At 48.4% G+C, this 23,840-nt stretch overlaps 3 protein-coding genes across 4 annotated transcripts in view; 2 read left to right on the forward strand and 1 right to left on the reverse strand.

Annotated features, from left to right (window-relative positions):
* Nucleotides 1-300: 300 nt before the first annotated feature.
* On the forward strand, nucleotides 301-6,373 carry CPTP (ceramide-1-phosphate transfer protein). Of its 2 annotated transcripts, none has more exons than XM_083628970.1 (3): nucleotides 301-497; nucleotides 2,594-2,724; nucleotides 3,727-6,373. In XM_083628970.1, exons 1-3 carry the CDS (start codon nucleotides 393-395, stop codon nucleotides 4,247-4,249), a joined length of 759 nt encoding a protein of 252 aa, XP_083485096.1. In that variant the 5' UTR covers nucleotides 301-392; the 3' UTR covers nucleotides 4,250-6,373. The 2 variants fall into 2 exon arrangements, with proteins under 2 accessions (XP_083485096.1, XP_083485097.1); XM_083628971.1 differs by lacking the exon at nucleotides 301-497 and adding an exon at nucleotides 504-656.
* The window catches only part of DVL1 (dishevelled segment polarity protein 1), a 129,955-nt gene continuing 111,328 nt past the window's right edge, over nucleotides 5,214-23,840 (reverse strand). Inside the window, exon 16 of the transcript XR_014551628.1 lies at nucleotides 5,214-7,372. The gene's annotated coding sequence lies outside the window, so the exon portion shown is untranslated. The remainder of the gene's footprint in view (nucleotides 7,373-23,840) is intronic.
* Nucleotides 8,641-21,750, forward strand: TAS1R3 (taste 1 receptor member 3). Its single transcript, XM_083628618.1, has 6 exons — nucleotides 8,641-9,232; nucleotides 12,888-13,188; nucleotides 14,533-15,312; nucleotides 16,560-16,763; nucleotides 18,110-18,230; nucleotides 19,727-21,750. Exons 1-6 carry the CDS (start codon nucleotides 9,054-9,056, stop codon nucleotides 20,656-20,658), a joined length of 2,517 nt encoding a protein of 838 aa, XP_083484744.1. The 5' UTR covers nucleotides 8,641-9,053; the 3' UTR covers nucleotides 20,659-21,750.

Genomic DNA, 23,840 nt, shown 5'->3' on the forward strand with positions numbered 1-23,840 from the left:
AAAAGTGCAGAGTGACGCACTCAACAGTCAACTTCCGAGGTAGAAAGTACATAGTCTCATAGAGTTGGACGTGAATGTCCCCCCTCAGAAGAGCCCTTAACCTCATTTACGGGGTTACAGGCTAGCGCATGAAACGTTAGGTCAGAAGTTTTGGGTCCGTGTTAAAGTTCACAGACGAGCGCCGAGAGCCTGCGACTCTAAACTTTTTTTTTTTATCTCTACAGAACGCACGGGCTTGGGACTGGCGCGCATGCGCCTTGGATGCACCACGCGGGAAGTATACCTCCGTCCCTGCGCGCCTGAATGTTACGGAAGCGTAGGTTCCAGAACTAGCTTCCGCGCTCCTATTGGCTGGCGCGGCTTGGGAACCCTCGCCTCTGCGGAACCTAGGAATGGCAGGCGATTGGTCGAGGAGAGGAGGTAGGCGGAGACAGGTGAGCAGGAGGCGGGCTTTCATTGGCTGCGCTGCAGTTGGAAAGAAGGAAGCGGTCGCTAAGGTAAGTCAGTCTGGTTGCTGGGGAGGGGGAGAAGAGACCCCCCTAAGGGAGAGGCCCTTCCTCTTCCCATGGAGGGCTGATATGGGGCAGAGGCTTGGAAAAAGGAGGCCGATGGGGCAGAAGAAAGAGGAACCCAGCGCACTTGCGGCTCCCAGCCCTGTACACCTGAGATTTTATTATTTTTATTATTTTATAGATCAGTTAAATGTTAAATTACTTCTGTTGCCGGGGTTGTATACCAAGTAACTTACACTCAAGAGTAGACCCATTCAGTTGCGTCCAGTGCTTGTCCTACTCAAGAGCAGGCCAACTGCAGTTAATGAATGCGAGGACACCCACCCATTGAAATGAATAAATCTTACCTTAGCCAAGTCCATTTATGGGTCTGCTCTGCATAAGTCCATTTATGGGTCTGTAGCAGGAATTCCGGTAACAGGTCTACTCTGGGTAGGGTTAGCATTGGATACATATGTGTGTGAGAGTATGTGTGTGTGTGTGTGTGTGTGTGTGTGTGTATTAATCATTTGAAATTTTTTTTAAAAAAAGTTTTTACAACAAAACTATTTTATATATCTTCTAGTTGCTGATGTTTCCGTTGTGAAATCACTTCAAGGAAGTGATCTGTAAATTAAATATATGGTTTTTAAAAAATGGACTTCGAGGCTGCCTTTCAAAACAGGAACATCCTGTCAAGGCAGCATACATAGTACTTAAACATATTGAGGTGCGTGTCGAGGGAGGAATCATTCTCCTAAAATTGTGAGACAGAGTTGTTAAAACTGTTATCGGTCCAAACCAGGAATCCCATCCAAAAATTAAAACCTAAGCACAACTGTAAAAACAGATGGGCAATTAATTTTTTTTAAAAAATAGTAGTAGTATTGGGTTGTATCCAATTATATTCGAGTACAGTCATACCTCTGGTTGAAGACGCTTTGAGTTGAGCACATTCGAGTTGCGCTCCGCGGCAACCCGGAAGTAACGGAGCGCGTTACTTCCGGGTTTCGCCGCATGCACAGACGCTCTAAATGACGTCATGCACAGAAGTGGCGAAAAGCGACACGCGCGTGCGCAGACGTGCCATCGCTAGTTACGTTTACCTCTAGATGCGTTCGTATCTAGAGGTACCACTGTATATGCACTGAAACTGATGTACCTAAGTTATGTCAGCTTCAAAGGATCTACTCAACTGGTACTTAGAGCAGTTGGGGGATAGGAGGGAAAGTTTTTTTTTAAAAAAGTATCAAAACCCAGACAGAGAAGGAGGTTGCATAGTTTTGTTTTTCAGTTTTGTTTGCTTACCAAGCGATACTGCTCACATCTGTTCAGAAGTAAGCCCCATTAAGGTCAATGGGAGTAACACCCAGATTAGGATTTTTCAGTGAGTTGTATCCAACCTTAGTCCTGTTTAGAATAGAGCCACTGAAATGGAATAGTGAAAGTTAGGTCCATTATTGTCTTATTTTTCTTATTGATAATTTTATTGTTTTACCTTTTTTGTAAACCATTTTGAGGGTTTTTGATTTTGTTTTTTACACAAACAGTGTAAAAACCTCATAAAATAAATGAATAAGTAATTTCAGTGAGACTACCGTGAGTCAACCCAATATTTCTACACTGACTTTCAGGGCAAGATAGTTCACGCTCATAATTTAAACAACATCTACTTCAGTATACCTACAATCATAGCTCTCTGTTTACAGGCAGTCTAATACGTGCTACTGGCTGGCTAATGCCAGGGGAAAAAAATGAAAACGGAGACCGCAACAGGTTAAACATGTCAGGCACCTTGTAAAACCGGGTCAAAACAAGAGTTACCAAAGCATGTTTAAAAGCCTATAATGAAAGGAGCCAAACGTGTATCGCTTGAGGGGCCCACAAACAGGGGCCCTCCCAGTGAAACACGTTCCGTCCCTCCATCCCACAAACCCGATTGATCTTGCTTATTATTTGCATACGACTTGATACTACTGGCCTGATCCAGCAGGGCTCTTCTTGCGTAACGATCTGGCCAGGGATAAGGCAACTCCCAATGTTCCTGGGCTCATTTATGGTTTATCCACCAAGCAGCTGTTGACTCTTGCTGTCTGTTCCAGAGCTTCGCCATGGCCTACGGGGATGATGGACACAACCTGAGGGAAGTGCTGGCCACTTTCAAGTCCTGTATTGACGAGAAGTCGGAAATCCTAATGGACCCTTACTTAGCAGGCTGGAAAGGGCTTGTCAGGTAAGGCTGTCCACCTAGTTAGGGAACCAAGCTTAGATCTCACTCCACATTGGGAGTTGGGAACCTGTGGCTGCTCAGATGCCTAAAGCGCCTCTGCCAGTCAGTGTAGACCACACTGACCTACATGGGGCAACACAATGCCTCATTATAAGGCACTTCCCAGTGTGGTGTAGTGGTTAAGAGCGGTAGTGTCGTAATCTGGGGAACCGGGTTCGCGTCTCCGCTCCTCCACATGCAGCTGCTGGGTGACCTTGGGCTAGTCACACTTCTTTGAAGTCTCTCAGCCCCACTCACCTCACAGAGTGTTTGTTGTGGGGGAGGAAGGGAAAGGAGAACGTTAGCCGCTTTGAGACTCCTGAAGGGGAGTGAAAGGCGGGATATCAAATCCAAACTCTTCTCTTCTTCTTCTTCTTCTTCTTCTTCCTTTGTTACTGACCAAGGCAAAAAATGGGGTCACTGGCCCCGGTCCTGCCACCTCTCTGCAAGTGTCCTCATGGCATTCAATGCTCCCTCTTCCACCCACAAGGAACAGGAAAAGTGAGTGGGAGCCCATCAGCAGATAGTCCTTGCCCTTGAAGAGCTGCAGGGAAGCGAAGCCTGCCCTCTGACTGTAAATTGTTTCTTGTTGAACCGGCCCGCATGGATCTAGGTGGAAACTTCTGTCATTCATTCTGTTGGGTTGCGCCTCTAAACCAAGGGTGGGGACCTTTTTTCAGCTCCACAGCCGCATCTCAGCAGTGGGCAGGGCCAGAGGCAACATCGAGTGGAGCTTCTAATGCATATTTTACCTTTTGGCAGCAGGCTAGTCTATACACACCCTCTCTATCCTCCTTCCAGGCATGCAAGAGTGTTAGCAGAGTGTCCAGCTGGTTTATGAAGAGTAGGGCCATTGAGGGGGTGTGGGCTGGGGAGAGGGCCAGACAGAGAGGCCAGGAGGGCTGCCTTCAAGGTTTCCCACCTTGAAGGCTCCTTGTAACCACAGGGTTCTGTTTTGGAAATCAGGTTTCTGAACACCATGGGCACGATCTTCACCTTCGTTTCCAAAGACGCGGTGATCAAAATCCAAATCATGGAGGAATTCCGAAGCGGCCCCCATAAGGAGAGCTACAGAACCCTTCAATCCATGGTGAGCTACGAGATGGCCAACAACCTGGTAGACATGAAGAAGAACACCGAACGCCCCGTATCAGGCTGCCGGACGATCCTGCGCCTCCACCGGGCCCTCCTATGGCTGCAGCTCTTCCTGGAGGGCCTGCGGACCGGTGGCACAGACTGCAGGACATCGGTGGTATGCACAGATTCGTACAATGCCTCTCTGGCCAATTACCACCCTTGGATTATCCGCAAGGCGACCACCATTGCCTTCTGCACTCTGCCCAACCGGGAAGCTTTCTTTGAGAACATGAAGGTGGGCAGCAACGAGGAGGCAGTGGAGATGCTGGGAGAAGCTTTGCCCCACATCACGAAGCTCTACGATATCACACAGGAACTTTACAGCCGGCACAAACTCCTGGACCTCCCGTAGCAGAGCGGATCCCCACAATCAAGCGTTTCTCTGAATGCCACTGACGAAAAAGCAAGCATTGATCGTACATCTCATGCCTATCCATTTCCAGGCCTGCTTGTTGGCACCAAGATCTAGCTCTCTGCTTCTCAGCTCTCTCCTATAAATCAGGTTTCTTATTGCTGGAATCGTTTGAGCCTTCAAACCATCCCTATTCGGGGTTCAATCAGCCAGATTTCCGGAGAAACAGAACTGGCCCCAGTTCCTCTTTGACTGCAGTGGGGAACCTACAGCCATTCAGATGTTCTTGGGCTCCAACTCCCAACCACTGGGCTGGGGCTCATGGGAGTCGGAGTCCAAGAATCTGCTTGAACTACAACTCCCATCATCCCTGATGGCTGGCCATGCTGGCTGGGGCTGATGGGATTTGGAGTCCCTCCCCCCCAAAAAACCCCTGACCTAAGAAGAGGCATTCCCCACTCTCAGGAGTCAATGAATGCCTCTTCCAAATAGAGACCATCCTCCATCTCTCCTTTGCAGTGGGGAATGCTGCTCCTACAGTAGGGGTGAGGAACCTGTCAGCCTTCCAGATGTAGCTGGACTCCAGCTCCCCTCAGGCCTGACCATTTGGCTGTGCTGGCTGGGGGGCTGATGGGAGCCCAGCAACATCTGGAGGGCCGAAGGCTCGCCACCGTTTCATCACATGGTTTTTAAAGCTACAGTCTTCCCCGATGTGTACGGGAGGTAAAACTGCATAAGCAATGAATGTACTTAATCACAGGGGGGTGGATGAGGGCCTGGAAGCAGGGGTTTCCCCAGCCTCTCGGCTCACTTGTGCTCTCTGCCAATCAACCCTGGTTTTGTTTAATCAAGGTGTAGCTGTATCCCCTCCACCCTTCAGATCGAATTAAGCTTTAAAGGGGAAAGGGGGCCTTTTACAGTGGACTGATGTATATACCTGTTTCAATGACCATGTGACAAGGGGAAGACTTTAGGGGCAAGATTGCTCAGGATTGCCATGATACATATGCCTGAAGGGAGAATCCCACCGGGGTTCTATTGAGCCCTCCCTTCCACACACAGACGCAGGTAATGCGCCCACAAACCTGAAGCCCTTCAGGGCATCACATGCAGATCCCTACTAGCCTGTGACTCCCTCTACCCAGACTCCTCCCACTCTTGAGCATGAACAGCCTGTGGGGTTTGGGATAGGGGCAATGGGTGCAAAAACAGGGTCCTTTCATCAGTCACCAGCCAGGCATGTTGCTGAGCATTTAGTATACCCAGCTGAGGGGCAGCACTGTGTGGGTATGCAGGGACAAATAAGAATTCAAAGTGGGGAGGGAGCGGAATCTCCTTCCATACACACAGGGGAAGGCAAAAATATTGCACACTGCTACAATCCAGAAATCAACAATCATTAGCATGCTGGAAGTGGGAACAATCTCCCTAGTAAGGGTGGGAGACCTGTGGACCCCCACAAATGTGTCTTGTGCAAGCTACCTAGAAGTTTTGTTTTGTTTTGAGTGGTATATACACAACTTCTAAATAAGTGAATGAAACATAGCTGGAGAACCACTGGATCCCCACCCCTGATGAAACTGAACTCCTGAACCATCTTCACACCTCTTCACTCCCTGTCTTTCTCTCTCACGGCAAGACTGTTCACTTAGAAAAGCTTTTTGTTTTTTTAAAGTCACTGTGAGTTTCGAACTTGCATAAGGCTGTTGACCACGCCTTTGGCTTGAAGACAATCATACCTGTGTTTTAAACGTGGCGTTATTATTTTGGGGCCGTGATACGCTGTTATATTAAGATTCCTTTCGTGTTACAAATCAATCATACCTGTGTTTTTAAAGTGGTATTATTATTATTTCTGAATCACGATATGCTGTTATGTTAAGATTCCTTTCTGGATACAAATGAGTCATGTATCTATGGTGCTCTCATGTTTCCTGCCTTGTATGATTTCTAAACTATCAATGCCTTTGTGGTGGTGGGGGGGAGATGTGGGGGCACAATGAAAGTATTTGCACTTATGGCACTGTTTACTCCATGCATGCACTGTGATTTGTATATATAGATATAGATATGTATTTACCTCTTATATTGCTTGGGTTCAAATAATCACCTGTCCTGTGTATACGTGGTGGTGTCCTCAATTTCAGTCCTGATGGCCGCATAGGGATTTTTCACGGTTCTGCCATGAACAAGGTGCTCGAATAATAATAATAATAATAATAATAATAATAATAATAATAATAATAATATAATATTTATACCCCGCCCATCTGGCTGAGTCTCCCCAGCCACTCTGAGAGGCTTCCAATCAAGTGTTAAAACAATACAGCATCAAATATTAAAAACTTCCCTAAACAGGGCTGCCTTCAGATGTCTTTTAAAGAGAAGATAGCTGTTTATTTCCTTCACATCTGAAGGGAGGGCGTTCCACAGGGCAGGTGCCACTACTGAGAAGACCCTCTGTCTGGTTCCCTGTAACCTCATTTCTCGCAGTGAGGGAACCACCAGAAGGCCCTCAGCGCTGGATCTCAGTGTCCGGGCTGAACGATGGGGGTGGAGACACTTCTTCAGGTATACAGGACCGAGGCCGTTTAGGGCTTTAAAGGTCAGCAGCAACACTTTGAATTGTGCTTGGAAACATACTGGGAGCCAATGCAGATCTCTAATGCAGCAGAAGGCCCTTAATGAGACCCAAAAGCCTCCCCCTAAATCATAACCTCCCCGCACCCCATTAGCAAACAGTTGCTAATGGCAGCAGCACCATTAGGACCTTAATTCATGGCCCCACAGCCGGGGCAATAGCAGTGGGGGGACACAGACCACAAACAACCACCACAGACTTTCAGATGGTGGAGGAATGGCAGCGTGGCAGGAAACAAACACAGCGTTATCACCTGACACGGGTATATCAATGCTGATGCCTGTTGCCATGACATGAGAGGGGCCATAGGTCAGCGACAGAGCATCTGCCTTGCATGTGCAAAGTCCCAGTTCAATCCCTGGCATCTCCAGGTGGGGCTGGGAAGGACCCTCAGTCTGAAGCCCTGGAGAGCCACTGCTGGTCAGTGTAGACAATCCTGAACCAGGTGAACCTGGGGTCTGACTCTGTATAAAGGCAGTTTCCTAAAGTGGGAGTGAAGGAGCAGTAAACCTTGGCACAACACCTTGCTCCCTCCCAGGAAAGGGTTGGGGAACCTTTTGGATGCCAAGGGCCACATTCCCTTCTGAGCCAGGGGCAAAAGAATTAGGATAGTTTCTGCACGCACACCTATTATTATCCTCCGTTCAGGCACACTAGAGGCCAAGAATGCACTCCAGCCAGGCAAATACACTTGTGGAGGATGTGAAGCAAGGCCACTGAAGGATGTGGCCTTGGGAGAGATCCAAGGGCCAGGTAGAGAGGCCTGGAGGGCCGCATTCAGCCTCCAGGCTTGAGGTTCCCCACCCCGCCAGTGGTAAACCATAACTAATGGTTTGTTGCAAACACAAAGCTAGCTCCCTGCCAGCGAGCAAAAGCAACAAACCACAAGCCTTGGTTTAGTGTTGCCTCTGAACCAGGGACTGTGGTTTGTTTTACTCCCTTAGTCCTGTGGTGCAGCGCAGACCAGGCCCTGAGGCACAGGCAGAGGAAGGGTTGGCGTGTCAACAGCTGGGGGGGGGAGAGAGAGAGCAGGGGGTTCTCTATGGGTGGCATCGAGGCCCACCCCCAAACCTGGGACCAGTACCCAACCTTTCCCCAACAGCGGTTCCGAAAGTTGTTTGATCCAATGTAGGAATGCAAATATCCAGAGTGTGGGGTCAGGTGGGATTCTATGAGGAATTATAAAATATGCATCAAGCCATTGTGTCCACAATGAATGCATTGGGTTTGATACATTGACAATGATTTCTGATCAAATCCCACAACCCTCTGCATCTCTGGCCATTTCCTCTACTGTTCCATTTCTCTTTCTTGACCAGTCACGTACACTGCCAGTTGCTTCACCAGGGAGGCATCCTGGGTCATCAAAGACAGTGGGCAGTTTCTTTGATGTAGCTTTTCTGATATGTTAATCCCAGGATGTTAATCTTAGGGCCAGGAAACAGGTTTCACATGAAGGTGATAATGATCGCTATCTTCCTGGCCATCCTTCTTATCATGTATATTGCTTGTTTATCACCTCCCAGGGTTGCCAAATGCACTCCTTTGTAGTTCTGTTTTATTTACCCCATGCTTAATTAGTTTTGGTAGTTTAACTTTGTCCCCATGTGGGGTTTGTTGAAATGCTCAGAAGAAATCTGATTGGTTCTTACGAACACTCTGTAAAAGTTCTTTTGTGAATAAAACTACCTGGGCCGAGGGGTGCAGAGGGAGGCACAGATTATTATACGCACCCTTCCCAGAGTCTTGCTGGTTCAAGCCTCTGTGGGTATTCTTATTAATCAGAGTTCAATCCTTCCTTTGCTTTGGGAACACCTCAATCCAAAAGCAAGGAAAGCCCAGCACCTGCTTGCAAAAAATCAGGAACCTTTCAAGACCACCCTGTTTGAATAAATCCCTCGTGGCAGGGAGGGCCAGATTGCAGAGGGGCCCAACTCAACAGAATGCCGCAGAAGATTTGGTTAGCACGGGTGGCTAACTATGGCTTCTTCCACACCTACACTGCTCATGCAGTGTGTGCTTTGCTAAACAAATTCTCTCAGGATGCTTCCCACCTGCTGGAAATTTTATTGAACAAAACATTTGGCTTTCTAAGGGGCTCCCCTGCCTCGTTCAAAGTTAGGCTGTCCACACGCAGACCAGTCTCAGAAACAGCCGAGAGACATGTCTGCTTTCTTCCTGCTCAGCCTCGGTCTGGGTTGGGCCCAGGCCCAGAGCTATCGCTGCATGTCTTCCCAGTTTAGAAGACCCGGAGACTACATACTGGGCGGCTTGTTCCCTTTCACGGTGCTCACCTCCAACGTGACGGAACGGACCCTGCCTGACATTTACAACTGTGAGAGGTAAGGCAGCAAAAATGGAAAAGACATAGCGATGGTTGGGGAGGTGGCGATGCAGAAACCCCTGTCTTGTGTGTGGCTGGACTTAACTGAATGAAGAGTTACAGTATTTTTCGCTCTATAAGATGCACCAGACCACAAGACGCACCTAATTTTTGGAGGAGGAAAATAAGAAAAAAATATTCTGAATCTCAGAAGCCAGAACAGCAAGAGGGATCGCTGCGCAGTGAAAGCAGCAATTCCTCTTGCTGTTCTGGCTTCTGTGATAGCTGCGCAGCTTGCTTTTGCTCCATAAGACGCACACACATTCCCCCTTTTAGGAGGGAAAAAGTGAGTCTTATAGAGCAAAAAAACACGGTACTTCCATTGCTCCACTCCCTTTTGTCTCTGGCCACCCCCAGCCCGTGGCAAGTCGCCCCTACGCACCCTCAGGGCTGAAAGAATGTCAGATTAATTGTCAACGGGAAACTATGGAGTAGATTTGAATGCTGTCCCCAATTAACTAGCCAGCTTTTTAAAGTAAAATTATTCAAAATGCAAGTGTCAACAAGACCTTCCTGAAGACTTTTCCTTTTTTTCAATGAGCCTTTTAAGTTGATTTATTTCCCTGTATCAGAATCATTTTTAAGATTGTTCTTCAATGTCATAATAAAAGCAAAGACTGGGAATGGGAGTCGCTTTCTTAAGCTGGGAATTCCCCCCCCCCCTCACACGTTTATACATTTAGGGTTTTGCTGTTCTCTGAAACGTTATTTGCATGTGTTTTAAGGGTCTTGTAAGCTGCCTCGGGAGGGCAGCGTGCCCTGAAAGGTTAAAAAAACAAAACAAAAGTTGGCAAGGTCATTCGCATCATGGATTGTAATACAGCACAAATTTTACAGCAGCAACAGTTCAGTCTAGGAACCAACAGCGGAACAGATTCCTGCATTGCAAGAGGTTGGACTAAACAGGTCCCTGCCAACTCTACTGCTCGATGATGATGATGATGATGATGATGATGATGATAATAATTTATTTATATCCCACCCTCCCCAGCCGAAGCCGGGCTCAGAGCGGCTAACAACAATAAAAGTAACACAATTCACATAAAATCCCAATCAATTAAAATGCATTCTAAAATCAACTCATTCTAAAATCAATTCAAAATCAAATTAATGGCAACCATTGGGCTAGAGTTCTGTGAGGGTTACAGAAGGAGCGGGTCAGACTGTGCCTTGGCCAAAGGCCTGGTGGAACAGCTCTGTCTTGCAGGCCCTGCGGAAAGATGTCAAGTACTGCAGGGCCCTAGTCTCTTGTGACAGAGCGTTCCACCAGATCGGGGCCACGGCCAAAAAAGCCCTGGCTCTGGTTGAGGCCAGCCTAACCTCCCTGTGGCCCAGAATCTCCAAGATGTTTTTGTTTGAAGACCGTAAGGTCCTCTGTGGGACATAACAGGAGAGGCGGTCCTGTAGGTACGAGGGTCCCATGCCGTATGGGGCTTTAAAGGTTAAAATCAGCACCTTGAACCTGATCCTGTACTCTACCGGGAGCCAGTGCAGCTGGTATAGCACCGGGTGAATGTGATCCCACGGTGAGGACCCCGTAAGGAGTCTCGCAGCGGCATTCAGCACCTGCTGGAGTTTCTGGATCAGTCTCAAGGGCAACCCTATGTAGAGTGAGTTAGAATAATCCAGTCTGGAGGTGACCGTCGCGTGGATCACAGTGGCTAGGTCAGGGCGAGAGAGGTAAGGAGCCAACTCCTTAGCTTGGCGGAGATGAAAAAATGCCGCCCTTGTTATTGCTGTGATCTGCGCCTCCATGGAAACGGAGGTGTCAAAGATTAGACCCACACTCTTAACGGACGGTCCTGGCACTAATTGCGCCCCACAAGAGATGGGAGTTGCCCCCCCAACCCCATATCGTCCCGACCCAACCAAAGGACCTCTGTCTTCGAAGGATTTAACTTCAACCGGTTCCCACGTAACCATCCAGCCTATGTAATACAGGACAGGAAGAAAAGGAGCAGCAATTCAGTTATGCTTAAGAGCTCTGACCAGCCTCAAATAGAATGATTAAAAGTGGATGTAAACCAAAAAGCCCTCAGAGGCTGTCTTCAGAGACAGCCAGTGTGCTGTAGAGATTAAAGTGCTGGACTAGGACCTGGGAAACGAGAGTTCATGTCCCAGCTCAGGCACGAAACTCGCTGGGTGTGTCCCTGGGGCAGTTGCTGCCTCTTGGCCTGACCTACTTCCCTGGGTTGCTGTGAGGATTAATTGGGGAAGGGAGGGGGTGAACCATGGACTCCGCCTCGAGCTCTTTAGAAAGAAAGGTGAGGTAGAAATTCAGTAAATAAATATACAGTGCCTATTTAAAAACAATCAACCCCTTCCGCCTACCCATATCCGTGCCCCCAACCCACATTGTTAAATAAATAACTATTTTTAATTATTATTTATATCCCGCCGTTCCTGGTTCAGAAAACCGGGCTCAGGGCGGCTAACAACAAATTTAAAACACTTAATTGATGCAACAACAAAAAACAGCATAAAATACAGTATAAAATGTGAATAATAAAAAATTCAGAATCCAAAAATCAATTTAGGGGGGAAATCCATCCAATAAACATTAGGTGATCACCAGGGCTAGCTGGCTAAATTAGTCCTATCTGGGCCAGCAGGGAGACCAGGGGAGAATTAGCTGTGGGATCCCAGAGCAGGTAATCTTCATAAAAAGGGGAGGGGGAGGGAAGGAAGGAAGGGGAATAAAAGATCAGGCTAAGTTCAAATTGAAATCCAGGCGGAATAGCTCTGTCTTACAGGCCCTGCGGAAGGAAGCTAAATCCTGCAGGGCCCTGGTCTCATGGGACAGAGCATTCCACCAGGTCGGAGCCATCACTGAGAAGGCCCTGGATGGGTCTGTAGTCACTCTGGAGAGAGGCGTTTTAGGGGGTCACGGGTAGTGGCAGGAAGATAGAATCTTAGAGTTGGAAGGGAACCCAAGGCTCATCTAGTCCAACCCCCGGCACTGCAGGAATCTCAGCTAAAGCATCCATAGAAAGATGGCCATCTGTCCTCTGCTTGAAAACCTGCAAGGAAGGAGAGTCCTCAACCTCCTGAGAGAGAGACTTCCCCGCCAAACGGGGAAAAGAGGGAACCAGTAACTTGCCATCCACCAGTTATCTCAAGCTAACATCCCTATTCGCCTCTTTGGCCAAAAGCAGAAGGGCACAAATTGTGCAGGGGCAGGGCCACCCCTGAAGCCCCCGGGCATGCCTTTGTGCACCTTCCTGCAATCGGGAACCCACTCAGGGGAGCTATTAAGGCAAGCCCGTGTGCTCCTGATCAGGGTTCCAGCCAGCCACCTAGATATCTTCCAGGATGCTCTATTCCACACACTTCCCCCGGTTTTATTAAACCCTCGACAGTTTGACAGTGTTCCCTGCTCACTTGGTTGTTGCACATGTGTTGGGGGAGCGGGGATGGTGCCTCCTTCGGGGGTCTCTCCCCCCCTCCAATGAGCACTTCTGTACTTCTGCGCACTTTGGGGGTTCCCCCCAAGCCTCTGACACCTCTTTGCATGGGGGTGGTGCAGTTTGGGCTATGTGAGAGATTGGCACTCAACCCTGCATGTTGCCATGAGAGAGAACGCCATCCCCGCTCTTCTGTCCTCTGTCTCCCAGGCTTTATGCTGCCGGTCTGGTCTGGGCCCTTGGGATGAAGATTGCCATTGAGGAGATCAACAACTCCACCACGCTGCTGCCAGGGATCCGCCTTGGCTATGATATCTACGACACCTGCATGGAACCGGTGGTCACCCTCCAGCCCAGCCTGCTCTTCCTGTCCAGAGCAGGCACAAACAGTATCGGGATCCTTTGCAACTACACAGACTACCAGACCCGGGTGACGGCTGTCATCGGGCCTCACGACTCAATGCTCTCTTCAGTGACAGCCAAACTGTTCGGCTTCTTCCTGATCCCGCAGGTAGTATAACCGTAAGAGCAAACGACACCCTCGTGAGAATAATAATACTGTATTTTTTGCTGTATAAGACTCACTTTTTCCCTCCTAAAAAGTAAGGGGAAATGTGTGTGCGTCTTATGGAGCGAATGCAGGCTGCGCAGCTATCCCAGAAGCCAGAACAGCAAGAGGGATTGCTGCTTTCGCTGCACAGCGATCCCTCTTGCTGTTCTGGCTTCTGAGATTCAGAATATTTTTTTTCTTGTTTTCCTCCTCCAAAAACTAGGTGCGTCTTATGGTCTGGTGCGTCTTATAGAGTGAAAAATACAGTAATAATAATTTATTATTTATACCCCGCCCATCTGGCTGAGTTTCCCCAGCCACTCTGGGCGGCCTCCAATCAAGCGCTAAAAACAATACAGCATTAAATATTAAAAACTTCCCTAAAAAGGGCTGCCTTCAGATGTCTTTTAAAGAGAAGATAGCTGCTTATTTCCTTCACATCTGAAGGGAGGGCGTTCCACAGGGCAGGCGCCACTACCGAGAAGGCACCAGTGAGGCCCACCGCAAAATGCTGCAGTGTAAAATGCACCTATTCCATGTTCAGGGTTGTCTCCAAATAAGGCCTACTCATTCATTCAATAGGTTTATTTGTTCTAACCAAAGGACATGACCATTAGGTCAAAGCAGCGTTTCTCAAACTTGGGTGCCCAGCTGTTGTTGGACTACAACTCCCATAATCCCTAGCTAGCAGGGCCATTGGACATGGACTTTGATCCATATAAACACTCTACCCTTCTAAATATACCCAAGCAAAATCCTCCCTCGCCATTTATCCCAAAACAATAACAACACTGATCCTACTTTATCTCACTAACCCTGACACAAACCTTCCGAACACTCCCACCCCAACTGATGGGAATTGCAGCCCCAAATATATTGAGGGCACCAGCTTAGCTGGGTCCAGATTACATGACGGGAAAAGCGTTAATGTGTTGTACCCAACCAACTTCTGCTTTAGAGCAAACCCATTGGAATTAATGGATCTCAGTTTGTCATGTCCATTAACTTCAATGGGTCTCCTCCATGTAGTATGATACTAGGGCATTGCTTGACATGAAATGTGGTTTTTAATTGTTTTTACAGTGATGGCCAAACTTGGTCCTCCAGCTGTTTTGGGACTACAACTCCCACCATCCCTATCTAACAGGACCAGTGGTCAGGGATGATGGGAAGTGTAGTCCCAAAACTTGGAGGGCCAAGTTTGGCCATCACTGCTGTAAGCAGTCATGGCGAGTTGGTCTCTTTGGAATGGCGGCCTGCAAAGTCACCAAATAAATTAAACATTGATACGATTGTGGCCTTCAGATCAGCTATGGAGCCACCATGGAGGGCCTGAACAACGAGGAGCTGTATCCCTCTTTCTTGCGGACTGTGCCCAGTGACAAGAGACAGCTGGAAGCCATGGTCGAGCTCCTGCAGGCTTTCAAGTGGAATTGGATCGTGGTCATTGGCAGCAACGATGAATATGGCCGTGGAGGCCTCAGCCTTTTGTCGTCCATGGTGGCCAGCAAACAGATCTGCATCGCCTTCGAGGGGCTGATCCCAGCCGACGTGTCCAACCCGAGCCTCCAAGTGAAGATGAGGCAGACGATCCAGTCGATCAACGAGTCCAAAGTCAACGTCATCGTCCTCTTCGCCAGTGACCGGCCTGTCCGGGCTTTCTTCAAGCTGTGCTTGGAGCTGGAGCTGAGCCAGAAGGTGTGGTTGGCCACCGAAGCCTGGGTGATGTCGGACGTGGTCACCTCTGTGGACAAGATCCAAGCCGTTGGGACAGTCATCGGCTTTGTCATAAAGGGGGGGACAGTCCCTGGCTTCGAGGAGTACGTCTACAGACTTTTAGAGCTGACCCAAGAGGATGGCTTCTGCAACACATCCCAGGAGGAAGTGGACAAGATGGACTCCGATGTCCTGGGACCGCAATGCTGGCAATGCAACTACATCTCTCGCCGAAACATCACCGCGGTGCTCAAGCACCGGCAGACGTACGCTGTCTACACCGCAGTGTACAGTGTGGCTCACGCACTCCACAATTTGTTGTGCTCCCAGAGAGGGAAGTGTCATAAGGGTAACATCAAATCTTGGAAGGTAGGTGAGAGGCAGTCAGCTGCCCATCAACTGATAATACAATGAGGCCTGGTGACCTGTTTTCGTCCACGTGGTTTGAAATTGTTATTATTTATTATACGTTTTAGTAACACAAAACAACTTAACAACAATAACTAGCACATGCATTAACACCAGCTTATAACCAAACAATCTCAAATGCATTCATATTTTCAAAAGCCAGTATTAAAACATCCCACCCTCTGAAGGAGGGCACAGATCGTTAAAAGTCAAAGGCCTGGAAGAAAACACATGTTTTTGCCTGGTGCCTAAAGATAGGAGATGATGGTGGCAGGCAAGCCTCCCTGGGGGGAGCATTCCACAAGCGGGGAGCCACCACTGAAAAGGCCTATTTTCATGCTGCCACCCTCCAGAGCTCCTGTGCACATGGGGGCACATGGAGAAGGACGTCATACGGTGATCACAGAGTCAGATTGGTTCATATGGGGAGATGCGGTCCTTGAGGTATTGAGGTCCTGAGCCTTTCAAGACTTTATAGGTCAAAACCAGCACCTTGAATTGGCAGCTGGAAACTGATTGGCAGCCGGTGTAGTTGGGCCATGATTGGCGTTATATGCTCAAACTGTCTTGCTCCGGTGAGCAACCTGGCTGCCAAATTCTGCACCGGCTGCTGTCCATTACAGTGGTACCTTGGGTTAAGAACTTAATTCGTTCTGGAGGTCTGTTCTTAACCTGAAACTGTTCTTAACCTGAAGCACCACTTTAGCTAATGGAGCCTGATGCTACTGCCGTGCCGCCGCTGCACGATTTCTGTTCTCATCCTGAAGCAAAGTTCTTAACCCGAGGTAATATTTCTGGGTTAGCAGAGTCTGTAACCTGAAGCGTCTGTAACCCGAGGTACCACCGTACATGACTTGGCCAAAACAAACTTTGGACCAAACAGGGAATGGGTTTGCTTAATTAGGCCCAAAGGCCAGAGGTCCCCCAACCTGCACTAAAATCTTCCTGGCAATGGGATAATGCCCTCAAGCACACCCGAGAGCAGCAGGGCAGCTTAAGAGCCACAAGGCAGGCTGAGTGGCACATACAGCTTTGTCCTGCCACGCTTTGCCACCTGATATGGCTGCCTTGCTTTGGCTAACAGTAGGGCCAGGCTTGCAGAGAAGTAGTTAGTGCAGGCAAGGGGACGTGGGATTAGGGGTCCAAGGGTGGGGGGACACGGGAGTTAGCACAGGACTCACCCACAGCCACCTTTTCCTTCCATCCAGCTGCTGGACAAACTGAAAGACGTCCATTTCAACATCTCCAACCAGCTGCACCATTTCGAAGACTACGGCAGCATCAACCTCGGCTATGAGGTCATTGGCTGGAGGTGGCAGGACAGTGGGATTGAGCACATCACCCTCGGGAACTTCAACACAAAACTGAACATCAATACATCCTTGGTCCAGTTTCACACAGAGGATGGAAAGGTAAAGAGAGAGGGGGAGGAATGCAACAAAGGAGTACAGTAAAGCGAGTGATCTCTTTGCTTGCTTCCCACCCACAAATGTCCCCACACTAATTACCGTATTTTTTGCTCTATAAGATGCACTTTTTCCCTCCTAAAAAGTAAGGGGAAATGTGTGTGCGTCTTATGGAGCGAACGCAGGCTGTGCTGCTATCCCAGAAGCCAGAACAGCGAGAGGGATCACTGTGCAGCGCTCCCTCTCGCTGTTCTAGCTTCTGGCTTAGCCCCTCAGTCCCTTCCCCCACCTCCCAGAAAAGCCCCCAAGAGCCGCACTTCCTTTAAAGAGCTGCACGGAGCGTGTGTGTGGCTCTTGGGGGCTTTTCCCTGAGGAGGGAGAAGGGCAGCCCGTCAGTGATGGGCTGCCCTCCTCCCTCCTTGGGGAAAAGCCTGCAAGCGCCACATACATGCTCCACGCGGCTCGTGAAAGGGAGCGCTGAGCAGAGTCTGGGAAGCACACAGGCTCTGCTCAGTGCTCTCTTTAAAGAATATTTTTTTACTTGTATTCCCCCTCTAAAAATAGGAGCGTCTTATAGTCAGGTGCGTCTTATGGAGCAAAAAATACGGTATCTGCCTGACCTATTTGTTTCTCAAAGTTATATCCTGCCATTCCTCCAAGGCAACAAGCTAGATATGCTAAGGCAGCGTGCCCAACATGTATTTAAAACACGATCCCCACGCCCCCAATAATTCTGGAAATGGTAGCTTACCCCTCAGCACCCATAACAAACTCAGCTACAATTCCCAGCACCCATAACTAATGACAGTTCCCAGAATGCTTATTTGGGGGGGGTGTGATTTAAATTCGTGGTGTGCATGCAGGCCAGATACAATTAATTTGTCCAGACAAAGGAACACAGGAAGCTGTCCTATACTGAGCCAGAAACGTTCAGTATTTGTCTGCACTGACTGGCAGTGACAGACCTTAAGGCCTTAAGGTTGTGGGTTCAAACCCCACATTGGATGAAAGATTCACGTGTTGTGGAGAGTTGGACCAGATGATTCTTGGGATCCCGTCCAACTCTGTGACTCTATGATCCAGGATTTCAGACCCGAGTTGTTCTGAGTCCTCCCTGGGGGTTGAACCTGTGGCTTTTTTGCATGCAAAGCAGATGCTCTACTACTGAGCTATGGCCTTTACCCCAGGAAGGGGGAGCAGGAAGATGGAGGGGAGAAGGAACGGTATAAGGAGCTTGCAGAGAACAAGGACGAAAGATGAGCAAAGGGAATAGCAAGAGAGAAGGAAAAGAAGATAGCTTTGCAGGAGGTAGACATTTCATGCTCACATTGGTTGCTCTCCCTTCTGCTTAGGCTCCCATCTCTGAGTGCCTTACGACATGTCAGGCTGGGCAGATCCGTCGGATGAAGGGTTTCCACCTCTGCTGCTACGACTGCATTGACTGCGAGAGGGGCACTTATTGCAGTTCTCCAGGTGAGAAGGTTTGGGGCCTTGGGGTGACTTCCCTGCGTCACACTCAGAGATCGCAGAGAATTCTGACAGGTATATGAGCAGCAATTGCTGGTGTTCATTTATCCACCCCATATCCAGAACGGAAATCAATCCAGCAGATTCTATTGGTATTTGCTTGTTGTTTTTGGTCTGCAAACGGTACATAATTGGCAATGCCCCCTTTGCATTGCAATGAATGATGCGGAACAACATAATTCATTATGTAATCCATTATGACATCCATTGGTTAAGTAAAATTCTGCCACAGCAGACAGGGATACGAGACGCAATCATTTGTGTTGCAAGCAGAACTGCAGCAGAACAGAAACAGCCTTGCATGTGATGTAAATGGGTTGGAAGAGAAATTGATTCCTTCTTTACATCCCTAGCTACAGTCACTGTATACAGGGACAGCAGCTCTTGGTGAGAGGAGATGGGGGTGGACAGCTCAGTTGATTCCTGATCTGTGTCAGTTCCACGTTTGTTCATTCCTGAGTCGCCTCCACCCTACTTCTGCATTAATCTGCTCAAGTTTTCGGTAAAAAAATAAGGTTGTATTAAATACTTATCTTTCTCACTAAAACCACTCCTACTAGTCAAAACAGATGCTTTTCATGAAACCAAAAACTTGACTCCAGTTAAAATTTCACTCCCCACCTGGATAAAATGGTTTCACCACCATAGGAAGCTGCCTCATACAGAGCCAGACCATTGGCTCCATCTAATGCTGTACTACCTACACTGACTGGCAGCAGCTGCCTAGGGTTTTAGACAAGGGATCTTTCCCTGGGCTGTGTGGAGATGCCAAGGCTTGAACCTGGGACCTTCTGCATGCAAAGCTGGTGCTCTACCACTGAGTTACAACCCTCCTCTTAAAATATTGGTACAGAGAAAGCTGTATTATACAGAGTCAGACCACTGGCTCTTTTAGCTTAGTCTACCCTGACCGGAATGGGACACGGGTGGCGCTGTGGGTTAAACCACAGAGCCTAGTACTTGCCGGTCAGAAGGTTGGCGGTTTGAATCCCCATGATGGGGTGAGCTCCCGTTGCTCGATCCCTGCTCCTGCCAACCTAGCAGTTGGAAAGTACGTCAAAGTGCAAGTAGATAAATAGGTACCACTCTGGTGGGAAGGTAAACAGCATTTCCGTGCGCTGCTCTGGTTCGCCAGAAGCGGCTTAGTCATGCTGGCCACATGACCCGGGAGCTGTAAGCCGGCTCCCTCGGTCAATAAAGCGAAATGAGCACCGCAACCCCAGAGCTGGCCATGACTGGACCTAATGGTCAGGGGTCCCTTTACCTTTACCCTGACTGGATCAGCACTCCAGGGTTTCAAACAGGAGTCTCACCCGGCTCTACCTAGAGAGGATGCAAATGCAACCTGGGAGCTGTTGCGTGAAAGCCAGGTGCTCTGGCCCTTCCCCAGGAGGACACCCCTTGCTTGCAAAATGTACAGCTGCCTCTCTGCTCTTTTACAGAGGACACAACCTGCACCGCCTGCCCCATGGAACAGTGGTCCCCTGGACGCAGCACACGGTGTTACGACCGCAGCGAAAAGTATCTGTTCTGGTCCGAGCCTCTGGCCATCATCTTGGTAGCCTTGCTGATATTCGCGGTGACTCTCACCTGCCTCTCGGGGTCCCTGTTTCTGAGGAACCTCCACACCCCCGTGGTGCAGGCCGCCGGGGGAGCCATGTGCCTCGTGGGCCTCCTCTGCCTGGCCCTGATGTGCCTCAGCTGCGGCCTCTACATCGGCAAGCCCAGCCCGACCGTCTGCCTGTTGCAGCAGCCCTCCTTCGCCTTGTGCCTCAACCCTTGCTTCTCCACCATCACGGCCAAGGCCCTCCAGATCATGCTGGTGAACGACTTTGCAAGCAGCCGCCGCGGTTTCCTGCACAACCTGATCCAGAGGCGGCCGTGGGCCATCGTGGCCTTGTGCTTTCTGGGTGAAAGCGCCCTCTGCCTTGGGTACATCTATGTCAACCCGTCCACTCCGGGCAAGAACTACAAGCTCTTGGCCACCCAAGTCCTCATCCAGTGCAGGATCAAGTCCTGGGCTGCCTTCGCCATCATGCACGGGAACAACAGCCTCCTGGCCTTCACCTCGTTCCTTTGCACCTTCATGGTGCAGACGTCTCCCAAGAAGTACAACATCGCCCGCAGCATCACCTTCGCCATGCTCGCTTACTTCATCGCCTTGATCTTCTTCATCCCCACCTACACCACCGTGGGGCTAGAGTACCAGCCTGCCGTGCAGGTGAGTGCCATGCTCATGTGTGCTACAGGGCTGCTTGCGGCTTATTACCTCCCCAAGTGCTACATCCTGCGTTTCAAGCCGGACTGGAACACGGTGGACTATTTCCAAGATTACGCCAAAGAGGCGACGCAGGAAAACGACCCCAAAAATTAGGGGTCGTAGCCGATGCTAGTCCTACACACACAGGAAACCCGCTGAAGTTAAGGGGCATGGCTAACTTAGGCCTGGTCGTTTCAACGGGTCTACTTTGAGGAGGACTTGGTCAGAGACAACCCAAGCAGAAGTCTCTGAAGCAGGAAGGGGAGTCTCTCCTTTGATGGGGTTAACAGCGCGACTTGTATCGCTGCCCTAGTATAGAAGCTTTTATTGGTGCATGTTTTTATTTCGTTAGGTTGGACGTAGATACGGATTCGTCTTGATGGGATAGACTTGTTAGAGAGGCCTTGCATTCTAGTCCTCCTGCTTAGGGTTGGCAAGCCAGAGTTAGAGATGGGAATGCAATGTTGGACTGGAACCTATATCTCTCACAGAGATGGCTTACTCACAGTTGTCTCCAACCCTGTCCTCTTCTGCTCTGCGAATGGGAAGCTGCCTTAGCATCTATGCACGGCATTTTGTTAGATTTGAAACAAGATTGCTTCAAAGCCAACGAAAATGATGTTTAACCTAGCGCCTTTACAGAAGGGAGTTGCCTGCTTCAGATAGATGCTGGCAATTAAATCTTCTTTTGAAGCATAAAATTTGGGCCTTGCTTAGTGGTGCCTTATGTCTAGTTGGAAATTATTGTCCATGTTGCAGGAAGAAACCTCTTGAATTATATCCCTGGAGACTAATGGATTGACAACGGAGGTGGAGATCTTATGGTGGCCAGCAGATTTAGGGTTGTCTCCAACGTTGGACTTACTCAGAGGGGACCCACTGAAATCAATGGGCCTGGCAAACCTAGGTGCATTAATTTCAATGGGTCTACTCTGAGTAGGACATCATTGGAGGTTGTTTTTCTTTTTTTAAGACTGCAAGGACAAACATTCCTGCATCCACTGCTCCGTGCTGAGAAAGTCTCCCTGCACTTAGCTTACATTCGTCAAATCTAGTTTAATATATTTATTTGGACATATGGACTATCTTATTGATTTATACATTTAAACTGGGATTGATGGAATAGTCTTACTGTTAATGTTGGCTGGCAGTGTTTTTTACCTCTTTCTGTTACATTTGCAAATAAAAAACATATTTTAAAAAGAAGTTGTCTTTATACCTAATCAGGGCTGTGTCAAGTAGCTACACACCCCATCACGGCACATGCTGCCTTGACACAATTAGCTGCACTGGTTAGTGAGCTCTGATCCACAAATATTACATGTACCTGTATGGATATTCTATCTAAAACTATTTGCTGACGAAGATTCATCTTTTAAACAGTTGATTCAATCTGGATATACTGTCTTGGACATCATCCATTGAAAGGCGTTGTTGTGTTCCCCACCAGCAATTCATTTGGGTGACTACTTCTTGGTTATGGACTGATATATATATTATTTTGAAGCTGAGGAGTTGCAAATTTTGGATGCCATTCTACTACTATAATAACACAGCTACTATATTCATTAGTCACGTGTTGTGGCTGTATTTGAGCAGACTGACACCCCCCCTGGCATCTGCTCATGTGGGATGGAAGCCTTTGCATCTACAGTTGTATGTGTGAAATAGCTGTGCATCTGGCGGCTCAGCTCATACGTCACACAAGGCTACTAAAGGGTGAGACTAGTCAACAGGTGTGACATTGGAGGTGTGGCCAGTATGCATTGGGACACACGCATGGGAACCTCTGCATAGGGGTGCAGAAGAGTTAAAATTCCCATTCATCAGTGGCAGGGGCTGGGCTAAGGAGGAATGGTGGGGACTGCCCCACCTTCTCCTGACCCTTCCTGAGAAGAGGACAGTATAGATTTAGATCAGTGGTTTGCAGAAGGGCATAGTTCAGAGGGCAGAAGCTGGGAAATATTGGAAGAGGAACAGAAGGAAGAATAAGAAGAAGCACCAGGGGAGAGACAGCTGACAGACTCAGTGTCCTTGGAGAGCATTCCTGACCCCCCTTCTCCCACAACCAGATGGGCATTGAGAGTAGAAGAACAGAGAGCTCAGTGGCAAAAGGCTCAGATTAGCCAATGCAGGACTGGCATAGATTAGGAGAGGCGAAGGGGAGAGGGACTTGGAGCAATGCCATTATTCCATAGAGACTACAGTGGTACCTCGGGTTACATACACTTCAGGTTACACACTCCGCTAACCCAGAAATAGTGCTTCAGATTAAGAACTTTGCTTCAGGATAAGAACAGAAATCGTGCTCCAGCGGTGCGGTAGCCGCAGGAGGCCCCATTAGCTAAAGTGGTGCTTCAGGTTAAGAACAGTTTCAGGTTAAGTACGGACCTCCAGAACGAATTAAGTACTTAACCCGAGGTACCACTGTACATCCCTTTGTCTCACTTTGTGAATACTGAATAAATTACGTGGTAAGGGCTTTTCATGTTATCTGATTTTCTTTCTTTCTTTCTTTCTTTCTTTCTTTCTTTCTTTCTTTCTTTCTTTCTTTCTTTCTTTCTTTCTTTTTTTGGCTGCCACCGGGGGAGGGATAGTAATCCCTAAGCCTTGACAATCATTGATGTTCATTTGGGCCAGCCACCCTCTCTTGCAAGATTGTTGGAAACATAAAACAAGATAAGTCTATACACACTATCTTGGGTGCTTTGAGTGAGACAGTGGTGTAGCAGTTTGAGTGTGAGATCAGAACCTGGGAGATCAGGGTTCAAATCTCCATTTGGCTGCTAGTCGCTGTCTCTAAGGCTAACCTACCTCACAGGGCTGCTGTAAGAATAAAGTGGAAGGCAGGGAGAGCCTTGCAGGATAGGCAGGATTACATATGTGGTAACTAAAACACCTTTTAATAAAATAAGGGAGATGAAATGTTGAAAGAAGATATGGAAAATAGCAATTATATTTTAAAATATGTATTTTGAGGAGGAAGAATCCTAGACATCCTACCCATTATGTTGCCCACATTTGGCACAAACCAGATGAAACCAGATATGTTTACGGCTTAAAGGCAGCACAAGGGGGCTATTTTCTCACAGAGATTTGAATGCACTGGTTGAATCTCTTTGCAAAGAACATGAAAATGAGACGGGATGGTGAAAATGAGATGGAATGATGCGAGAAAAGCCTCAGGACACCCTCCCCCGCCATGCAAATAGTTTTTTTCCAAGTTAAAGCCAATTCACGCTCAAAGCCTCAATGGATATGCAAAAAAAAATGATCAGGAAAGGGGACCAGCGATA

This window comes from Podarcis filfolensis, assembly GCF_964270895.1.
Source record: "Podarcis filfolensis genome assembly, chromosome: 8".
NCBI classification, from domain to species: domain Eukaryota; kingdom Metazoa; phylum Chordata; class Lepidosauria; order Squamata; family Lacertidae; genus Podarcis; species Podarcis filfolensis.

Excerpts from the sequence above, each read along its gene's own strand:
- CPTP (XM_083628970.1), top strand. The coding sequence starts at position 393 with ATGGCAGGCGATTGGTCGAGGAGAGGAGGTAGGCGGAGACAGGTGAGC. Across the intron at positions 498-2,593 it reads AGAAGGAAGCGGTCGCTAAG|AGCTTCGCCATGGCCTACGG; the intron begins GTAAGTCAGTCT and ends TGTCTGTTCCAG. Across the intron at positions 2,725-3,726 it reads GGCTGGAAAGGGCTTGTCAG|GTTTCTGAACACCATGGGCA; the intron begins GTAAGGCTGTCC and ends TTTGGAAATCAG.
- TAS1R3 (XM_083628618.1), top strand. The coding sequence starts at position 9,054 with ATGTCTGCTTTCTTCCTGCTCAGCCTCGGTCTGGGTTGGGCCCAGGCC. Across the intron at positions 13,189-14,532 it reads GCTTCTTCCTGATCCCGCAG|ATCAGCTATGGAGCCACCAT; the intron begins GTAGTATAACCG and ends TGTGGCCTTCAG. Across the intron at positions 16,764-18,109 it reads TTCACACAGAGGATGGAAAG|GCTCCCATCTCTGAGTGCCT; the intron begins GTAAAGAGAGAG and ends CCTTCTGCTTAG.